Source organism: Coregonus lavaretus (genome assembly GCF_964263955.1).
Source record: "Coregonus lavaretus genome assembly, chromosome: 3".
Classification (NCBI taxonomy): Eukaryota; Metazoa; Chordata; class Actinopteri; order Salmoniformes; family Salmonidae; genus Coregonus; species Coregonus lavaretus.
The window spans coordinates 3,176,871-3,192,559 of NC_139990.1; the positions used below are offsets into that span (position 1 = coordinate 3,176,871).

At 43.9% G+C, this 15,689-nt stretch overlaps 1 protein-coding gene across 1 annotated transcript in view; it reads right to left on the reverse strand.

The window, feature by feature from the left end:
- Positions 1-1,457: 1,457 nt before the first annotated feature.
- Positions 1,458-15,689, reverse strand: part of LOC311120419 (solute carrier family 45 member 4-like) — a 65,288-nt gene continuing 51,056 nt past the window's right edge. The window contains exons 5-9 of the mRNA XM_084157845.1: positions 9,697-9,876; positions 8,408-9,576; positions 7,867-7,966; positions 7,053-7,264; positions 1,458-5,002 (exon numbers count right to left, since the gene is read on the reverse strand). Coding sequence (XP_084013971.1) covers positions 4,640-5,002; positions 7,053-7,264; positions 7,867-7,966; positions 8,408-9,576; positions 9,697-9,876 — 2,024 coding nt within the window. The 3' untranslated portion in view covers positions 1,458-4,639. The remainder of the gene's footprint in view (positions 5,003-7,052; positions 7,265-7,866; positions 7,967-8,407; positions 9,577-9,696; positions 9,877-15,689) is intronic.

Genomic DNA, 15,689 nt, shown 5'->3' on the forward strand with positions numbered 1-15,689 from the left:
TCATTTAAACTAAAGAACACAAGAGGAAAAGTGATGACATTTTAGGTAGGCGACAGCATCAGCCGTATTCAGTTTAGACACGGTCTTGACACTTTAAATTGCATTGTTGTGACAAGAGGGTTTGCATCTTAAATAAAAGTGGTCAGATTGTTTAAACCTGACTTACAGCTAGCTCTCTTATGACACGTTTAGAAAACACAAGACATCACCAACCTCTATTAAATCGGTTATTTTTCATCAGGTACCTTCGTTGGTGAAATAAACTCCACACAGCGCGCCGCCGACCTGACCACTCCACTCACCGGATAAGACCAGAGCAGTGGAGCTAATGTCCAATTCCAACCGTTGCTGGCTCCATACAACTTCCTGGTAAAAAGGCGGCTCATAGCCTACACAGATTCAAAATTAGATTCAGGACTAATATGAATCAGACGCAGATAAGTAATTGAAATCAAATTAGTTCAACTGTATTGCGATTCAATTAAGATGTATATTGTAAGCTACAACTAGAATCATTTTACAAATAAGACCACTAGAAATGTATAGTACTGCAGTATGCAGTTAAATGCTACCATCCAGCGGCCGAGAGAAACATCCATGAAACGCAGAATACTATTCAGTTGTGAGAAATGTAACACTAAAACAATACCACGAGGTGGCAACATTTTATAAGGGACTGTTGTCAACATTCGCAGACGAGTAGCCCTTTTTGTCCACAAGGTCTAAAGGTCTCATTTGTGTATTATGTCCAAGCCATAGTATTGCAGTCTGGTAGATTTCCAGTAATTTAAATTAATCAAATACACCCGTTGGGTTAGAAGTAGTATATGACCTATGTAGCCTATGCAAGCAACTGTTTCACCTTATCATAAACAAAACATGATCTTACAGAGTGTGGCTTTAATCGAAAGAGGAAGCTGTGGTTAGCTCACTCTGCCTGTCTATCAGCGTAGATGACCTGTGGTTTGCCCTCAGTGAGGGGCTCAAACTGAGGGGCCCCCGAGGTGGCGAGGGCTTGATTATTGTGGGACTGGAATGTGATGTCATTATTCCCTCTCCACCTTTTTATATGCCCTGACAAGTCATCATTAAAGTTTGGCGCCTAATGCACTGATAGCCTTTGTGTATTCTTCGTCTACGAGACCTTTGGTCAACTCCACGGCCTTACAGCACATTTTTTTACATTGTAGTCATTTAGCAGACGCTCTTATCCAGAGCGACTTACAGTTAGTGAGTACATACATTCTTTTTTTTCCCCATACTGGCCCCCAGTGGGAATCGAACCCACAACCCTGGCGTTGCAAGCGCCATGCTCTACCAACTGAGCTACGCTGGCTTTACTCATATTGACCTAAAAACAAACCACCCTCTAACGTTAATATGACTTTATATTACACATGTACAGTATTTCATAGATGATGCAGTTTATTATTATAGTTACATTGCTAATATTTCGTTTTCAAAAGGTAATGTATGAGAGTGCAATACAATAATAAAGAGACAGATGCCCTTGAGTTTTTTTTTAAAGGTGCATTCAATACAGTGTTCTTCCATAGTTCTACATATGAAGGCTCAAGCATATTTACAGAATGTATATACAGTCCATATAGAAATAAAATGCTAATACAAATAATCAGCTTTTTATAGCAGCAAAATAAACTAAAATAGTATTTACACTGACTGCAAATACTGTTTTTCCCATTCATTAAAATAAAATAGTATATGCAACTCCCATTGTCCTAAAATCCAATGATTTTATAAAAGTATCTTTAAAATAATGAGAGACTAATGATATTCTATCAAAAGAAAATAGGGAAATGTATTTAATTGAATTATCAAATTTAATTTTACTTATTCAAAAACACATTTCTGTCTGAAAAGTTAACAAATTAAATGTTGGTATTGCAGTGTGATCTCAATCTTAGAAAATAAAGTGAATTGTAAACCAGATGACGCGCACAACCACGTGTTTCAAACACATTCCAGTCCTCCAATTACTGTAACATACCTCTCTTGCATTTGTTACAACTGTAAATATATCTCTGTATTTATATATTTCATATTTAAATAAAGTGAAAGCATCCATTTAACAAGAAAAGAGCTAAAAAAAATAAATATCCAGTTTCTTTTTTTTATTTTGCAAGAAACATTTTCTTTTTCTTCAAACTTTAAGTTCTGTGCAATGTCAGACCCTCCGCCCATCACAAAACGACACATATTTTACATTCATGACTTTAACATTGTCATCTGATGGAATCAAGGAAACGCCAACTCCCAGCAGGCCTTTCAACATAGGCCACTATGTCAACATTCCAGAGTCAACAGCAAGAGGTTCAGGAAAACTATCATATACTTCCTTGCATCTTAGAAACACTCAAGTTGCACTTCAAGTATTCAACAAGGCATGGTTCTTCTCTTAAAAACCAAACCAATATTTATTTAGCTACGAGTACATGGTTGTTGTTTTTATTTTTCATACACTATAACTATGATACACATACATCCAGCCATGCATTATAAAAGTTCACCCGACCCCAGAGTCTTAACACTTCCACACTTGCTTACAGAGGCAGAAAACATTATTGCAACGATCGTCTGATTTGTCAAATACTTGATGCTCTCTGTTTGATTACACTTCAAGTTTGATTTGAATCTCCTCTTGACACTGAAAAGATTTCAGCTTATTGTTTTTCAGTTTGACACATAAATGAAGGTTAAATTACACTTTCACGAATCTACCTCTATTGATTAACATGTATCCTTAAACAGGCGACGACAGAGCGACGTACTCTGTAACTTCAACATAATAAACACGTAGTAGAAGGAAGCCATATCTCGTATACGGTAGGTATTCCTGTAGAAACACAGCCAACCTGGATATAGTTATTGGGTAGCCCCAGCTCTAGAGCACTAAGGCCCTGATCTGACCTCCTGGGGCCTGTAAAGCCATAACCAGCATGCTCAACGCAACAGACAGACCACAGCCATAATGAGTTCCACAGTGGAGCTCTACTCCCTCCACTAGTTTCCACCCTCAGCCCACCATGTCCTCTATACAAGAATGCAACTGAGCCCCCATTCCGGCTCAGGGTGCATGTAGGCCATGCAGAGCCAACATGGTGAGTTAACATTTAGCTAAGGCCGCTTCAGATAACAGCACAACTCGCAACACGGCCCAAACCATGCAGCAAACAGGTGTAAAATGTAAACGGACTACAAGTGAGAGGATAACTCTTCTATCAAGACCCATTACTTTGTTATCATTCTGTTAGAAAAATAAAACGAAGACCTATATGGTAGGAAAATAATCAACTTGAATTCCTGCACAGTTTAAGTTCTGCCTAAGTGCTCCTCCCCCAACCCTCCACCTTACCCCCCTCACCTCCAAGAGCAGGCACTCCCACATTTAACAAACATCTAGCTAGTATTAGAAACATACTCAAACAAAAGTCAACAGCTGAAATTGTGCAGCGAGTGACACGATCCATTAACAATGCAATTGAAACAAGACAAAGAAGAGAGCGAAATGAAGCTTGAAATCTGTTTCTTCTCTCTGAGACAGAAGAGCTTCCAAGCTCCTTACAGCACTCCTCAACTTCTGTCCTCCGTTTGGTATGCACTCCTCCGTAACTCCAATGCAGCATTGAGATTCTTCCTTAAAGTGTTTCTGTTCTGCATCAACGGTAATGCCCTTGTGATCTCAGAAGGATTTATTTTGAAAGGTGGAAAATAGAATCCTTAGTATAAATTACTAAAGAGGATAAAGATATCTTTGCGTAGATCAGCGTTTCCCAAACTCGGTCCTGGGCTCCCCCCCCCCCCGGGTACACGTTTTGTTTTTCGATCTAACGCTACACAGCTGATTCAAATACTCAAAGCTTGATGATGAGTTCATTATTTGAATCAGCTGTATAGTGCTAGGGCAAAAACCAAAACATGCACCCCTTCGGGTCCCCAGGACAGAGTTTGGGAAACAGGGGTGTCAAACTCATTCCAAAAGTCCAAAAGTAAAACATCAACCCTGTCAATGATACCGGGCCTGGCCCGTTTGGTGATAACAATGTCCTTCCTCAACATAATGTCAAAAATATATAGCGGAAAGTAAACTAAATAAACATGTTCAATCAAAAGACGCTCTTATCCAGAGAGCAATTTTCTGTATTTCCAAATGATTCACTAATTAGAAGAATATAATATTTCTCTCTGTCCTTTTCTTTATCTTGACCCTTGAATGGAAGCGAGAGTAAAGTGCAGGTCTTTTTCCAGAGATCCCAGTTCAGCGCGTGAACGTCGGTCGGTCGCGTGTGCATCCACTGTCCCCTGATCAGTCCTGTTCAGTCGGACCGCCTGTTGGCCCTGAGAGGGAGAGACGGCTGTCCTCTCCTCGCCACACCATAGTCCTTAGACCGCGACGAGCGAGAGACAGGCCCCAAATTAAATGAAATACAAGTAAAAACAAAACCTTCAAACATCATGGCCCATGTGTGTCTTTGAGAAAGAGCAGGTAGGTCAAGCCCATGCCATCAGCAGATACGGTCGTAAAAAAGGGAATGTCGTTTTTTATTTTTTGTTGATGTCGTTGCATTGCTATGGTTACAGTAAGCTCCGACCTTTCCGGTTAATTGCCGATCACATCAAATCACAGAGAGGACTCGCACTCCACTTTACACGTAGTGGCGGCGGCACCTTTCTTGGTCAGTTTTAGAACACTGGGTTTCTCCGTGACGCGGTTATCGGACACGGGCCCTGTTAAAGCCTTCTGCTCGCCCTTGGCCTCCGCATCGCCGTGGCTTGGGTAGATAACCAGGAACCAGGCGGTGAGGAAACCCAGGAAGGAGCCACCGGACGCCACCATGGGGATGACCCGCACACTACCCGTGGCGTCCACTGCTGCGCCCAGCGCCGACGCCACCAGGATCTGGGAGATGTACACCTGGCACGACAGGATGGCACAGTCGATGCCGAAGCCCCGCTTGGAATTCCCCGGGCTGTGGTGGATGTACTGGGAGAGAGGGAGGTTAGAGGGAGAGAAGAGGCATGGTGTAAAAATAATTGCAAAGTTGTCATTGTAATATACAAGGTGTACCTGGTTAAATAAATGTTACATCATTTAAAACAATGTAGATATAGATATTATACCTGCGTATAACCCATTCTGGCATCCTCTAAAGGCATCTGGCATTGAAATGCTCTATTAGTCTCGGTATAGTGACATAAAGGTTAACGTTTCTGGATCTTTTCATGGATTGACACACAGCAGCATACAGCCTAGGGATTATCATAACAGTCAGCAGATTAAACATTACCACCATCTGTTGGCATCTTCAATCTGCCCTCTGGGATGTAGGTCTGCAATAACATCCTTCGGCAGAAGTTACTACTACTGTTTATTGTATGTGATTCAAACTATATTTAATGAGATGTCCACTCAGTATGTTTACTTCAAAACGTTGTGGGGACATGTTAAAAACAAAAAAAGCAGGCATCCTGAGTGGCGCAGCGGTCTAAGGGTTTGATCCCGGGCTGTGTCACAGCCGGCCGTGACGGGAGACCCATGAGGCGGCGCACAATTGGCCCAGCGTTGTTCGGGTTAGGGGAGAGTTTGGCCGGACGGGATTTCCTTGTCCCATCGAGCTCTTGTGGCGGGCTGGGTGCATGCAAGCTGACTTCGGTCGCCAGCTGGACGGTGTTTCCTCTGACACATTGATGCGGCTGGCTTCCGGGTTAAGCAAACAGTGTGTCAAGAAGCAGTGCGGCTTGGCGGGGTCGTGTTTCGGAGGACGCATGGTTCTCGACCTTTGCCTCTCCCAAGTCCGTAGGGGAGTTGCAGCGATGGGACAAGACTGTAACTACCAATTGGATGTTACGAAACATGTTCTCATGTTCTCACACTGGGTGAAAAGTGAATACCAAAACTTCTGAAAAGTGAATACCAAGACTTCTGAGAAGTGAATACCAAGACTTCTGAAAAGTGAATACCAAGACTTCTGAAAAGTGAATACGAAGACTTCTGAAAAGTGAATACCAATACTTCTGAAAAGTGAATACCAAGACTTCTGAAAAGTGAATACCAAGACTTCTGAAAAGTGAATACCAAGACTTCTGAAAAGTGAATACCAAGACTTCTGAAAAGTGAATACCAAGACTTCTGAGAAGTGAATACCAAGACTTCTGAGAAGTGAATACCAAGACTTCTGAAAAGTGAATACCAAGACTTCTGAAAAGTGAATACCAAGACTTCTGAAAAGTGAATACCAAGACTTCTGAAAAGTGAATAACAAAACTTCTGAAAAGTGAATAACAATACTTCTGAAAAGTGAATACCAAGACTTCTGAAAAGTGAATCCCAAGACTTCTGAACATCATCTGGTATATATTGATCCAGTAGGAGATGCGAGTACAGTGTCTACTAACTAACCTGTTATATCAGTGTGTAACTAACTAACCTGTTATATCAGTGTATACTAACTAACCTGTTATATCAGTGTGCACTAACTAACCTGTTATATCAGTGTCTACTAACTAACCTGTTATATCAGTGTCTACTAACTAACCTGTTATATCAGTGTCTACTAACTAACCTGTTATATCAGTGTCTACTAACTAACCTGTTATATCAGTGTATACTAACTAACCTGTTATATCAGTGTGCACTAACTAACCTGTTATATCAGTGTGTAACTAACTAACCTGTTATATCAGTGTGCACTAACTAACCTGTTATATCAGTGTCTACTAACTAACCTGTTATATCAGTGTCTACTAACTAACCTGTTATATCAGTGTCTACTAACTAACCTGTTATATCAGTGTATACTAACTAACCTGTTATATCAGTGCATACTAACTAACCTGTTATCAGTGTATACTAACTAACATGTTATATCAGTGTCTACTAACTAACCTGTTATATCAGTGCATACTAACTAACCTGTTATATTAGTGTATACTAACTAACCTGTTATATCAGTGTGTAACTAACTAACCTGTTATATCAGTGTCTACTAACTAACCTGTTACATCAGTGTGCACTAACTAGTATAGATCCTTACCTCTTTGATCTCATGGTATTGTCCCAGGAGGGCGTAGGGGCAGTAGGAGATGCTCATGGAGATGATGCCCATGCTGCTGATCATCACCATGGAGACGTAGACATTGGGGAAGATGGCCATGACAGCTGTACCGATGGAGAAGCCCAGCGTACCCAGGACATAGATGACCTTGATGCTCAGGTCAAAGTTGTCCAGGTACTTCTGCAGTAAGGCTGCAACAACAGAATATAATAGTTTATAAGCATTTGTGAATATAAACAAGGAGATGCCAAATCAAATGTATTTTATAAAGCCCTTTTTACGTCATCAGGTGTTACAAAGTGTTCAACAGATACCCAGCCTAAAACCCCAAAGACCAAGCGATGCAGACCCAAAAACACATTGGCCGAACCTAGAAACCTAGATTTCATGTGGCCTCGTTTATCCATACAATGGTTCAACTAGATGACATTCACCATGATTTTAGTGACCAGCAATTAGTACATTTCCACTGGGTGTTTAGATCCTGGGTTGCGGTACAGCTCTTTGTGAGTAGTCTGACTGTACTTGTACAGGTCGTCTCAGCTCACTAGCTCATCATGGTCTAACCCTCCAGCAGCGAACAGAGCGATAGATAGCACATTGGCTGAAGACTGTGTGCACATTGTTCAGAACCGTTTTTATGGCTGCCTCAGAGCACACGGCCTGCACACGCCTGTGTCAGGGCACTGTGCGCTCATTCATTGGTCACTTCATTTATTTGTTCACTCGTTCCCTCATTCGTCCATCCATCTTTCTTTTCATCCACCATTCAACTCAGTGACTGGTCACTGACCTGAGCAGGAGGCGGCAGTCAGAGCATAGATGACCAGCCCCCAGCAGCCCATCTGAACTCCTCTGTGGTAGTTCTGCAGATCCGTGGAGTTAGCAGGAGCCTGGAGAGAGAGGAGATAAAACAACTCAGCTTAGTTACTGAGAAAGAGACTAATATGTGATGCTAATAGCCCAGAGCAACCAATGGTTAGGAGAATGTGATGCTAATAGCCCAGAGCAACCAGAGGTTAGGAGAATGTGATGCTAATAGCCCAGAGCAACCAATGGTTAGGAGAATGTGATGCTAATAGCCCAGAGCAACCAGAGGTTAGGAGAATGTGATGCTAATAGCCCAGGCGTTAGAGAGGCGGGCCAGCAACCATAGGTTCAAATCCCAGGAACGGCAGGAAAATCTGGTGGGGAGTGAGTTTTTTGTGTGATCAATAGTTTTTTATTTGCAGAAGACATGGAAAAAATACAAATATGTACATTTATGCCCAAAATAAATACAATTGGCTTTATAATAACGTGACACAATGGCCCTGGAGTCCCTGTAGCCTTACCGTGGGGTCTCCGTGGTAGATGACCTGGCCCATGAAGTCAGTGTAGAAGACGGCCTCAGCTATGATGGAAAACCAGGTGAGGAGATGACAGACACACAGCCTCATCAGCTCTGGAGGCATCTTCAGCATGGACAGCCACAGCAGCCTGACCGTGGTCTCCGTCTCCCCCTCCTCGCTCTCCGTGTCCCCGCTGGAGTTGGTGTTGCCCGACTGGTGGCGCGCTCTGGGGTTCTGCTGTTTCCTCTTCTGCCTCCGCTGCACCTCGTAGATGTCGTTCAAGCTGCGCGACGGCTTGATGAGCAGCGCGGCGTTGGCCCGCCGGTAGCGGTAGCGGTGGGAGCCCACGCGGCCGTAGTAGGAGAAGGTGCAGGACGGCTGGCGGTAGAAGATGTGGCGGCGGCGCCGCATGGAGGCGTTGGTGCTGGCCGAGTTCTTCATGACCATGCGGGCGTGCCCGTTGGCGCTCTGGCTCAAGCCGTTGGCGTGCGCCCGGCCGTTGGGTGTCTTCTGCTCGTTGACCTGGTTGTTGAGCAGCTCCTCCTCCCCATCACGGTCCTGCTCCTGCAGAAACTGGGACAGCCGGCAGATCTTTTTGGAGGTTTTGAGGAGGTCCTGGCTACCTGTGCTGCTGCTGCGGCGTGGTGGAGAGCCGTGGTAGGATGACAGGCGGTCGGCGAAGATGGAGGGCTCGATGTGGCGCAGGAACAGAGTCTCGTGGTCCAGGTGATCTAGTGTGGCATCGGCCATTTGCAGCACAGAGTCAGACTTGGACCTCACCATCTCCACATCCAGGAAGTCCATGTTCATGTCGCGCAACGAGCGCCCGTCCTGGTCCCCCTCTCCGTAGAACTCATAACGGTCGCAAGGGTCGTAGATGTCGTCCTCTCCGATGAACTCCATGTGTGGGGTGTTGTGGCCGTGGAGCTTCCCCAGGGTGCCGTTGACCTTGTTGGCAGTGGAGGAGGCGGCGACGGCTTCCTCGTCCAGCCGGTCCTGCTGGGGGCTGTACTGCTGCTCCTCGATGCTGAACAGATGCAGAGCCACCGAGATGGTGAACAAGATGGCGGCGAAGAAGAAGAGGATCTGCTCCTGGGACTTGAAGATTGATCCCAGGAAGGTATGGGTCCAATCCAGACCGCCCAGCGCGTAGCCCACCGCTCCCCCACAACCTGGCGCAGACACACACATCATTTCCAGTTTGAGAATTTTCAATCTATCAAACCTATCACAGATATTACAGACATAGGTATGCGCATGGAAATATCCTGCTACTAAGACGTGTGTCGTACCAGAGGAGAAGGCGTGGATGTTGAGGGCCATGTCTTGTTCTTCGGTGTCCGCCACGTCTAGTAGGTAAGCCCTTATGGGACTCTCCGTGGCGTCTGCACTGAAGTCCAGCACCACCACTCCGAGCACCGTCAGAACGATCCCTATGGGCTGGTTATTTGGCACGTCGCCGACGGCAAGACCTGGAACACAACCAGAGACAGAGTTAGTATCCTAGCCGGTATAACAGCTTCAGAAAACCATAGGCCTAATTCACAGACAGAGACAAAGTTGGACACAGAGACCATTCCATTCCATTCCATTCCAGTATACATATATTGATTAGCAAAATCCATCCTAGTTCCTTTCAGCTCTCCAACTAGGAGCACACGGTTGGATCGATAGAGTGGGAGAGAGACGGAGAGAGAGAGAGAAATGGAGAGACAGCTGGAGAGAGAGAGCGAGAGAGAGAGAGAGAGAGATGGAGCGAGAGAGAGAGATGACGCGAGAGAGCGAGAGATGGAGAAAGAAATGGAGAGAGAGAGAGAGATGGAGAGAGAGAGAGAGAAAAAGATGGAGAACGAAATGGAGAGAGAGAGAGAGAGAGAGAGAGAGAGAGAGAGAGAGAGAGAGAGAGAGAGAGAGAGAGAGAGAGAGAGAGAGAGAGAGATGGAGAAAGAAATGGAGAGAGAGAGAGATGTAGAGAGAGCGAGAGAGAGATGAGAGAGAGAGATGGAGAGAGAGAGAGAGATGGAGAAAGAAATGAGAGTGAGAGTGAGAGAAAGAGAGAGAAAGAAAGAGAGAGAGATTTGCACATGTGAATCAATACCCGAGTGGGTTACGATTATGGCACACAATCGCCTTCTTACAAACACACACACACACACACACAATAGATCCCAAATTCATCCAACCAGTAGGCCTCGGCTACATTAAAGAAATGTTAAAAAGCAATGAGTCTGATGCAACAGATCAGAACGTTTAGCTTCAAATGTTGATAAACTATTATTTCTTCACATTATAAAGTACAGGGCAGTCTCTGTATGCTGTACACGTGTGATAAATATGATACATAACAAATATACTGCACACACATGCCAATCTAATTCCACTCAGTGATGCAAATTAACCTATAGACCGATAAGCATGACCAGTCAAATGTATTTATCAAAATAGAATTTATAATAAACACTAGCTGTGAAAGGTTGTGTTTCATTGGCGTAAAACAAAACATCATTGCTTTATTGCAAGTGTCATTGGTGTCAATGCAAGTGCTGAAAATATATAATATATCAATATTTCACTGGGAATAAATATATAAATCTAAACTCTTAGTTGTAAAATCCCATTTACTACTTCCATTATAACATTGAGCCCAGAGGAACTCCACGGACACAACAACAAACAAGTCATTATTCAAACCTTCTCATTAAAGGGGAAAAGCTATTCTGAAAATATTGAGCTAATCAACAACGACCACAGAGGAAGAAGAGAGGTGTACAAGTTGAAGAAAGAAAGAAGTCTGTACTGAGTCTGTGTGTAGTCAGTCAGTGTGTACGTAGTAAGCAAAGCCTTTCTTCCTGACAATGGAGTGGCTGACGGGGTGACGCGCAGTGAGCTAGCGCTGGAGACAGGAAGCGGCTCCAGATAGGCATTGAAAGGTAAGAAAGAGGGCAGAACAGGAAACGTTTCCCTGTGAACTGGTTCCCAGTCCTTTCCCATGTCACGGAGAATGACGGTTCACACACACACACACCGCCCGGCCCAGCAGGTCAGAACACCGGAGCCTGTGCTTCTCTTTCTCAGCAAGTTACTGTGACCCACAGCACTGGGACCTGAGCTGGGGGTGACGCCGCACGAATAGCTGCTCTGGGAGGGCTATGACGAGGGCTCTTAGCCAACACACACACATTCACAGAAACGTGCACACACACACACACACACACACACACACACATGCAGCACACACGTGCACACACAACAACATGCACACGCGTACGCACACCTCTCTCCAACACTCTTCAAAACAACGCGGGCCAACTAAATCCAATCCAATCCAATTGAAATCCAGGACCTGTCAAGCTTTTCCGTTTGTTCAGATGTTCAGTGACCCATTGAGCCACATCTCCAGTAAGCAGAGAAAGAGTAAAGCTACGTTCCCCTCCCTTCCCCTACTACCAGACTCTTCAGTCCTACTTGGACTGTCCTGAAGCCGGCAGCAAAACAACTCTATGGGATATCTATTGATCTTCCCCTTCGCTGAACCTTTAAAGCACGGAGCAAAATGGATCCCTTCTCAGTTTCGCCTGCACAGATTGAGGCACTTAGGGTCACTTCCACTGATAATGAATTTACCATAGCCAATGGCTGGCTAATGTAGGATGTTAAACTTCTGATGCAAGTGTAACTTTTGGTGTGCCCGTGTTGCATTAGAACAGAGTTGAAGTTATAGAACCAGGCTTTTTCCTCACCTTTCTCAACTCAGGAGAACCACAGCCATATCACACTCCAGAAGAGGGCTTATTAGGTGAGGCAGAAAGCCTGCCAGACAGGCTGCTATCACTGATGACATCATCAGCCTATTCTGTGTTCTCTCTCTCACAAACATTTACATTTCAGTCATTTAGCAGACGCTCTCTTAGCCAGAGAGACTTACAGTAGGGAGTGCATACATATTCCCCATACTGGTCCCCCGTGGGAATCGACCCCACGAACCTGGCATTGCAAGTGCCATGCTCTAGCAACTGAGCCACACACACAGGACACACACACACACACACACACACACACAGGACACACACAATGGACACACACACTGGACACACACACTGGACACACACACACACACACACACAGGACACGCACACTGGACACACACACTGGACACACACACTGGACACACACACACACACACACACACACACACACAAAAGATCCCAAATTCATACAACTATTACGACTAGCCTACATAAAAAAAGGCTACGCGCGAATGTTCATTTTGCAATTAGCGGGGAAAACACTGGTTGTCAAAAGCGTACCCCATATGCAAGCGGTTTCATGTGACAGATGAAAATAGCCGTTAGAAATGTAGAAAGAGGGGAGATCTAATATGCAAAAACTAGCATGGGTTGCTAATATAACTAGGATTGTTCCTTTGGCTACTGGACAATGAAAGAAAGTTGATATAAAATAATTGCCTCTACGGATATGCTCTGATTTTGGCTAGGCTACTTTGAAGCAAGGTAAGACATGCCTCATAATATGTAGTAAAATGTTCAGGTTTCAAACAATTATGTATGTTTTCAAAATGCATACTGCCTCCAGCTCATTGCAAAGTGGTGTGACTCGCTGATGAAGCCTGCCTTCCGTTACCCTATGGATTTACTGTTTGAGATGCATGACCACAGTCAAATGTACAGTACCAGTCAAAAGTTTGGAAACACCTACTCATTCAAGGGTTTTTCTTTATTTTTACTATTTTCTACATTGTAGAATAATAGTGAAGACATCAAAACTATGAAATAACACATATTGATTCATGTAGTAACCAAAAAAGTGTTAAACAAACACTAACGTTCAAAAGTTTGGGGTCACTTAGACATTTCCTTGTTTTCCATGAAAACATACATGAAATGAGTTTGAATAGGAAATATAGCAAAATGCATAGGAAATGTAGTTATTGACAAGGTTAGAAATAATGATTTTTAATTGAAATAATAATTGTGTCCTTCAAACTTTGCTTTCGTCAACGAATCCTCCATTTGCAGCAATTACAGCCTTGCAGACCTTTGGCATTCAAGTTGTCAATTTGTTGATTTCACCCCATGCTTCCCGAAGCACCTCCCACAAGTTGGATTGGCTTGATGGGCACTTCTTACGTACCATACGGTCAAGCTGCTCCCACAACAGCTCAATAGGGTTGATATCTGGTGACTGTGCTGGCCACTCCATTATAGACAGAATACCAGCTGACTGCTTCTTCCCTAAATGGGTCTTGCATAGTTTGGAGCTGTGCTTTGGGTCATTGTCCTGTTGTAGGAGGAAATTGGCTCCAATCAAGCGCCGTCCACAGGGTATGGCATGGCGTTGCAAAATGAAGTGATAGCCTTCCTTCTTCAAGATCCCTTTTACCCTGTACAAATCTCTCACTTTACCACCATCAAAGCACCCCCAGACCATCACATTGCCTCCACCTTGCTTGACAAATGGCATCAAGCACTCCTCCAGCATCTTTTTATTTGGTCTGCGTCTCACAAATGTTCTTCTTTGTGAATCGAACACCTCAAACTTCGATTAGTCTGTCCATAACACTTTTTTCCAATCTTCCTCTGTCCAGTGTCTGTGTTATTTTGCCCATCTTAATCTTTTATTGGCCAGTCTGAGATATGGCTTTTTATTTGCAACTCTGCCTAGAAGGTCAGCACCCCAGAGTCGCCTCTTCACTGTTGACGTTGATACTGGTGTTTTGCGGGTACTATTTAATGAAGCTGCCAGTTGAGGACCAGTGAGGCGTCTGTTTCTCAAACTAGACACTAATGGTATTCGTCCTCTTGCTCAGTTGTGCACCGGGGCCTCCCACTCCTCTTTCTATTCTGGTTAGAGCCAGTTTGCGCTGTTCTATGAAGGGAGTAGTACACAGCTTTGTACGAGATCTTCAGTTTCTTGGCAATTTCTCTAATGGAATAGCCTTCATTTCTCAGAACAAGAATAGACTGACGAGTTTCAGAAGAAAGTTATTTGTTTCTGGCAATTTTGAGCCTGTAATCAAACCCACAATTGCTGATGCTCCAGATACTCAACTAGTCTCAAGAAGGCCCATTTTATTGCTTCTCTAATCAGCACAACAGTTTTCAGCTGTGTTAACATAATTACAAAAGATTTTTCTAATGATCAATTAGCCTTTAAAATGATCAACTTGGATTAGCAAACACAACGTGCCATTGGAACACAGGACTGATGGTTGCTGATAATGGGCCTCTGTACGCCTATGTTGATATTCCATTAAAAATCAGCTGTTTCCAGCTACAATAGCCATTTACAACATTAACAATGTCTACACTGTATTTCTGATCAATTTTATTGTTTTTCTTTCGAAAACAAGGACATTTCTAAGTGACCCCAATCTTTTGAACGATACTGTGTATATATGAGATTCTTCAAAGTAGCCACCCTTTGCCTTGATGACAGCTTTGCACACTCTTGGCATTCTCTCAACCAGCTTCATGAGGTAGTCACCTGGAATGCATTTCAATTAACAGGTGTGCCTTCTTAAAAGTTAATTTGTGGAATTTCTTTCCTTCTTAATGGGTTTCAAGCACTTTGAAAGTTTCTTCAAGTGCAGTCGCAAAAACCATAAAGCGCTATGATGAAACTGGCTTTCATGAGGACCGACACAGAAAAGTAAGACCCAGAGTTACCTCTGCTGCAGAGGATAAGTTAATTAGAGTTACCAGCCTCAGAAATTGCACCCCAAATAAATGCTTCACATAGTTCAAGTAACAGACACATCTCAACATCAACTGTTCAGAGGAGACTGCATGAATCAGGCCTTCATGGTTGAATTGCTGCAAAGAAACCACTACTAAAGGACAGCAATAATAAGAAGAGACTTGCTTGGGCCAAGAAACAAGAGCAATGGACATTAGACCGGTGGAAATATGTCCTTTGGTCTGATGAGTCCAAATTTGAGATTTTTGGTTCCAACTGCCGTGTCTTTGTGAGACGCAGAGTAGGTGAACGGATGCTCTCCGCATGTGTGGTTCCCACCGTGAAGCATGGAGGAGGAGGTGTTATGGTGTGGGGTGCTTTGCTGGTGACACTGTCTGTGATTTATTCAAGGCACACTTGACCAGCATGGCTACCACAGCATTCTGCAGCAATACGCCATCCCATCTGGTTTGCGCTTAGTGGGACTATCATTTGTTTTTCAAAAGGACAATGACCCAACACACCTCCAGGCTGTGTAAGGGCTATTTTACCAAGAAGGAGAGTGATGGAGTGCTGCATCAGATGACCT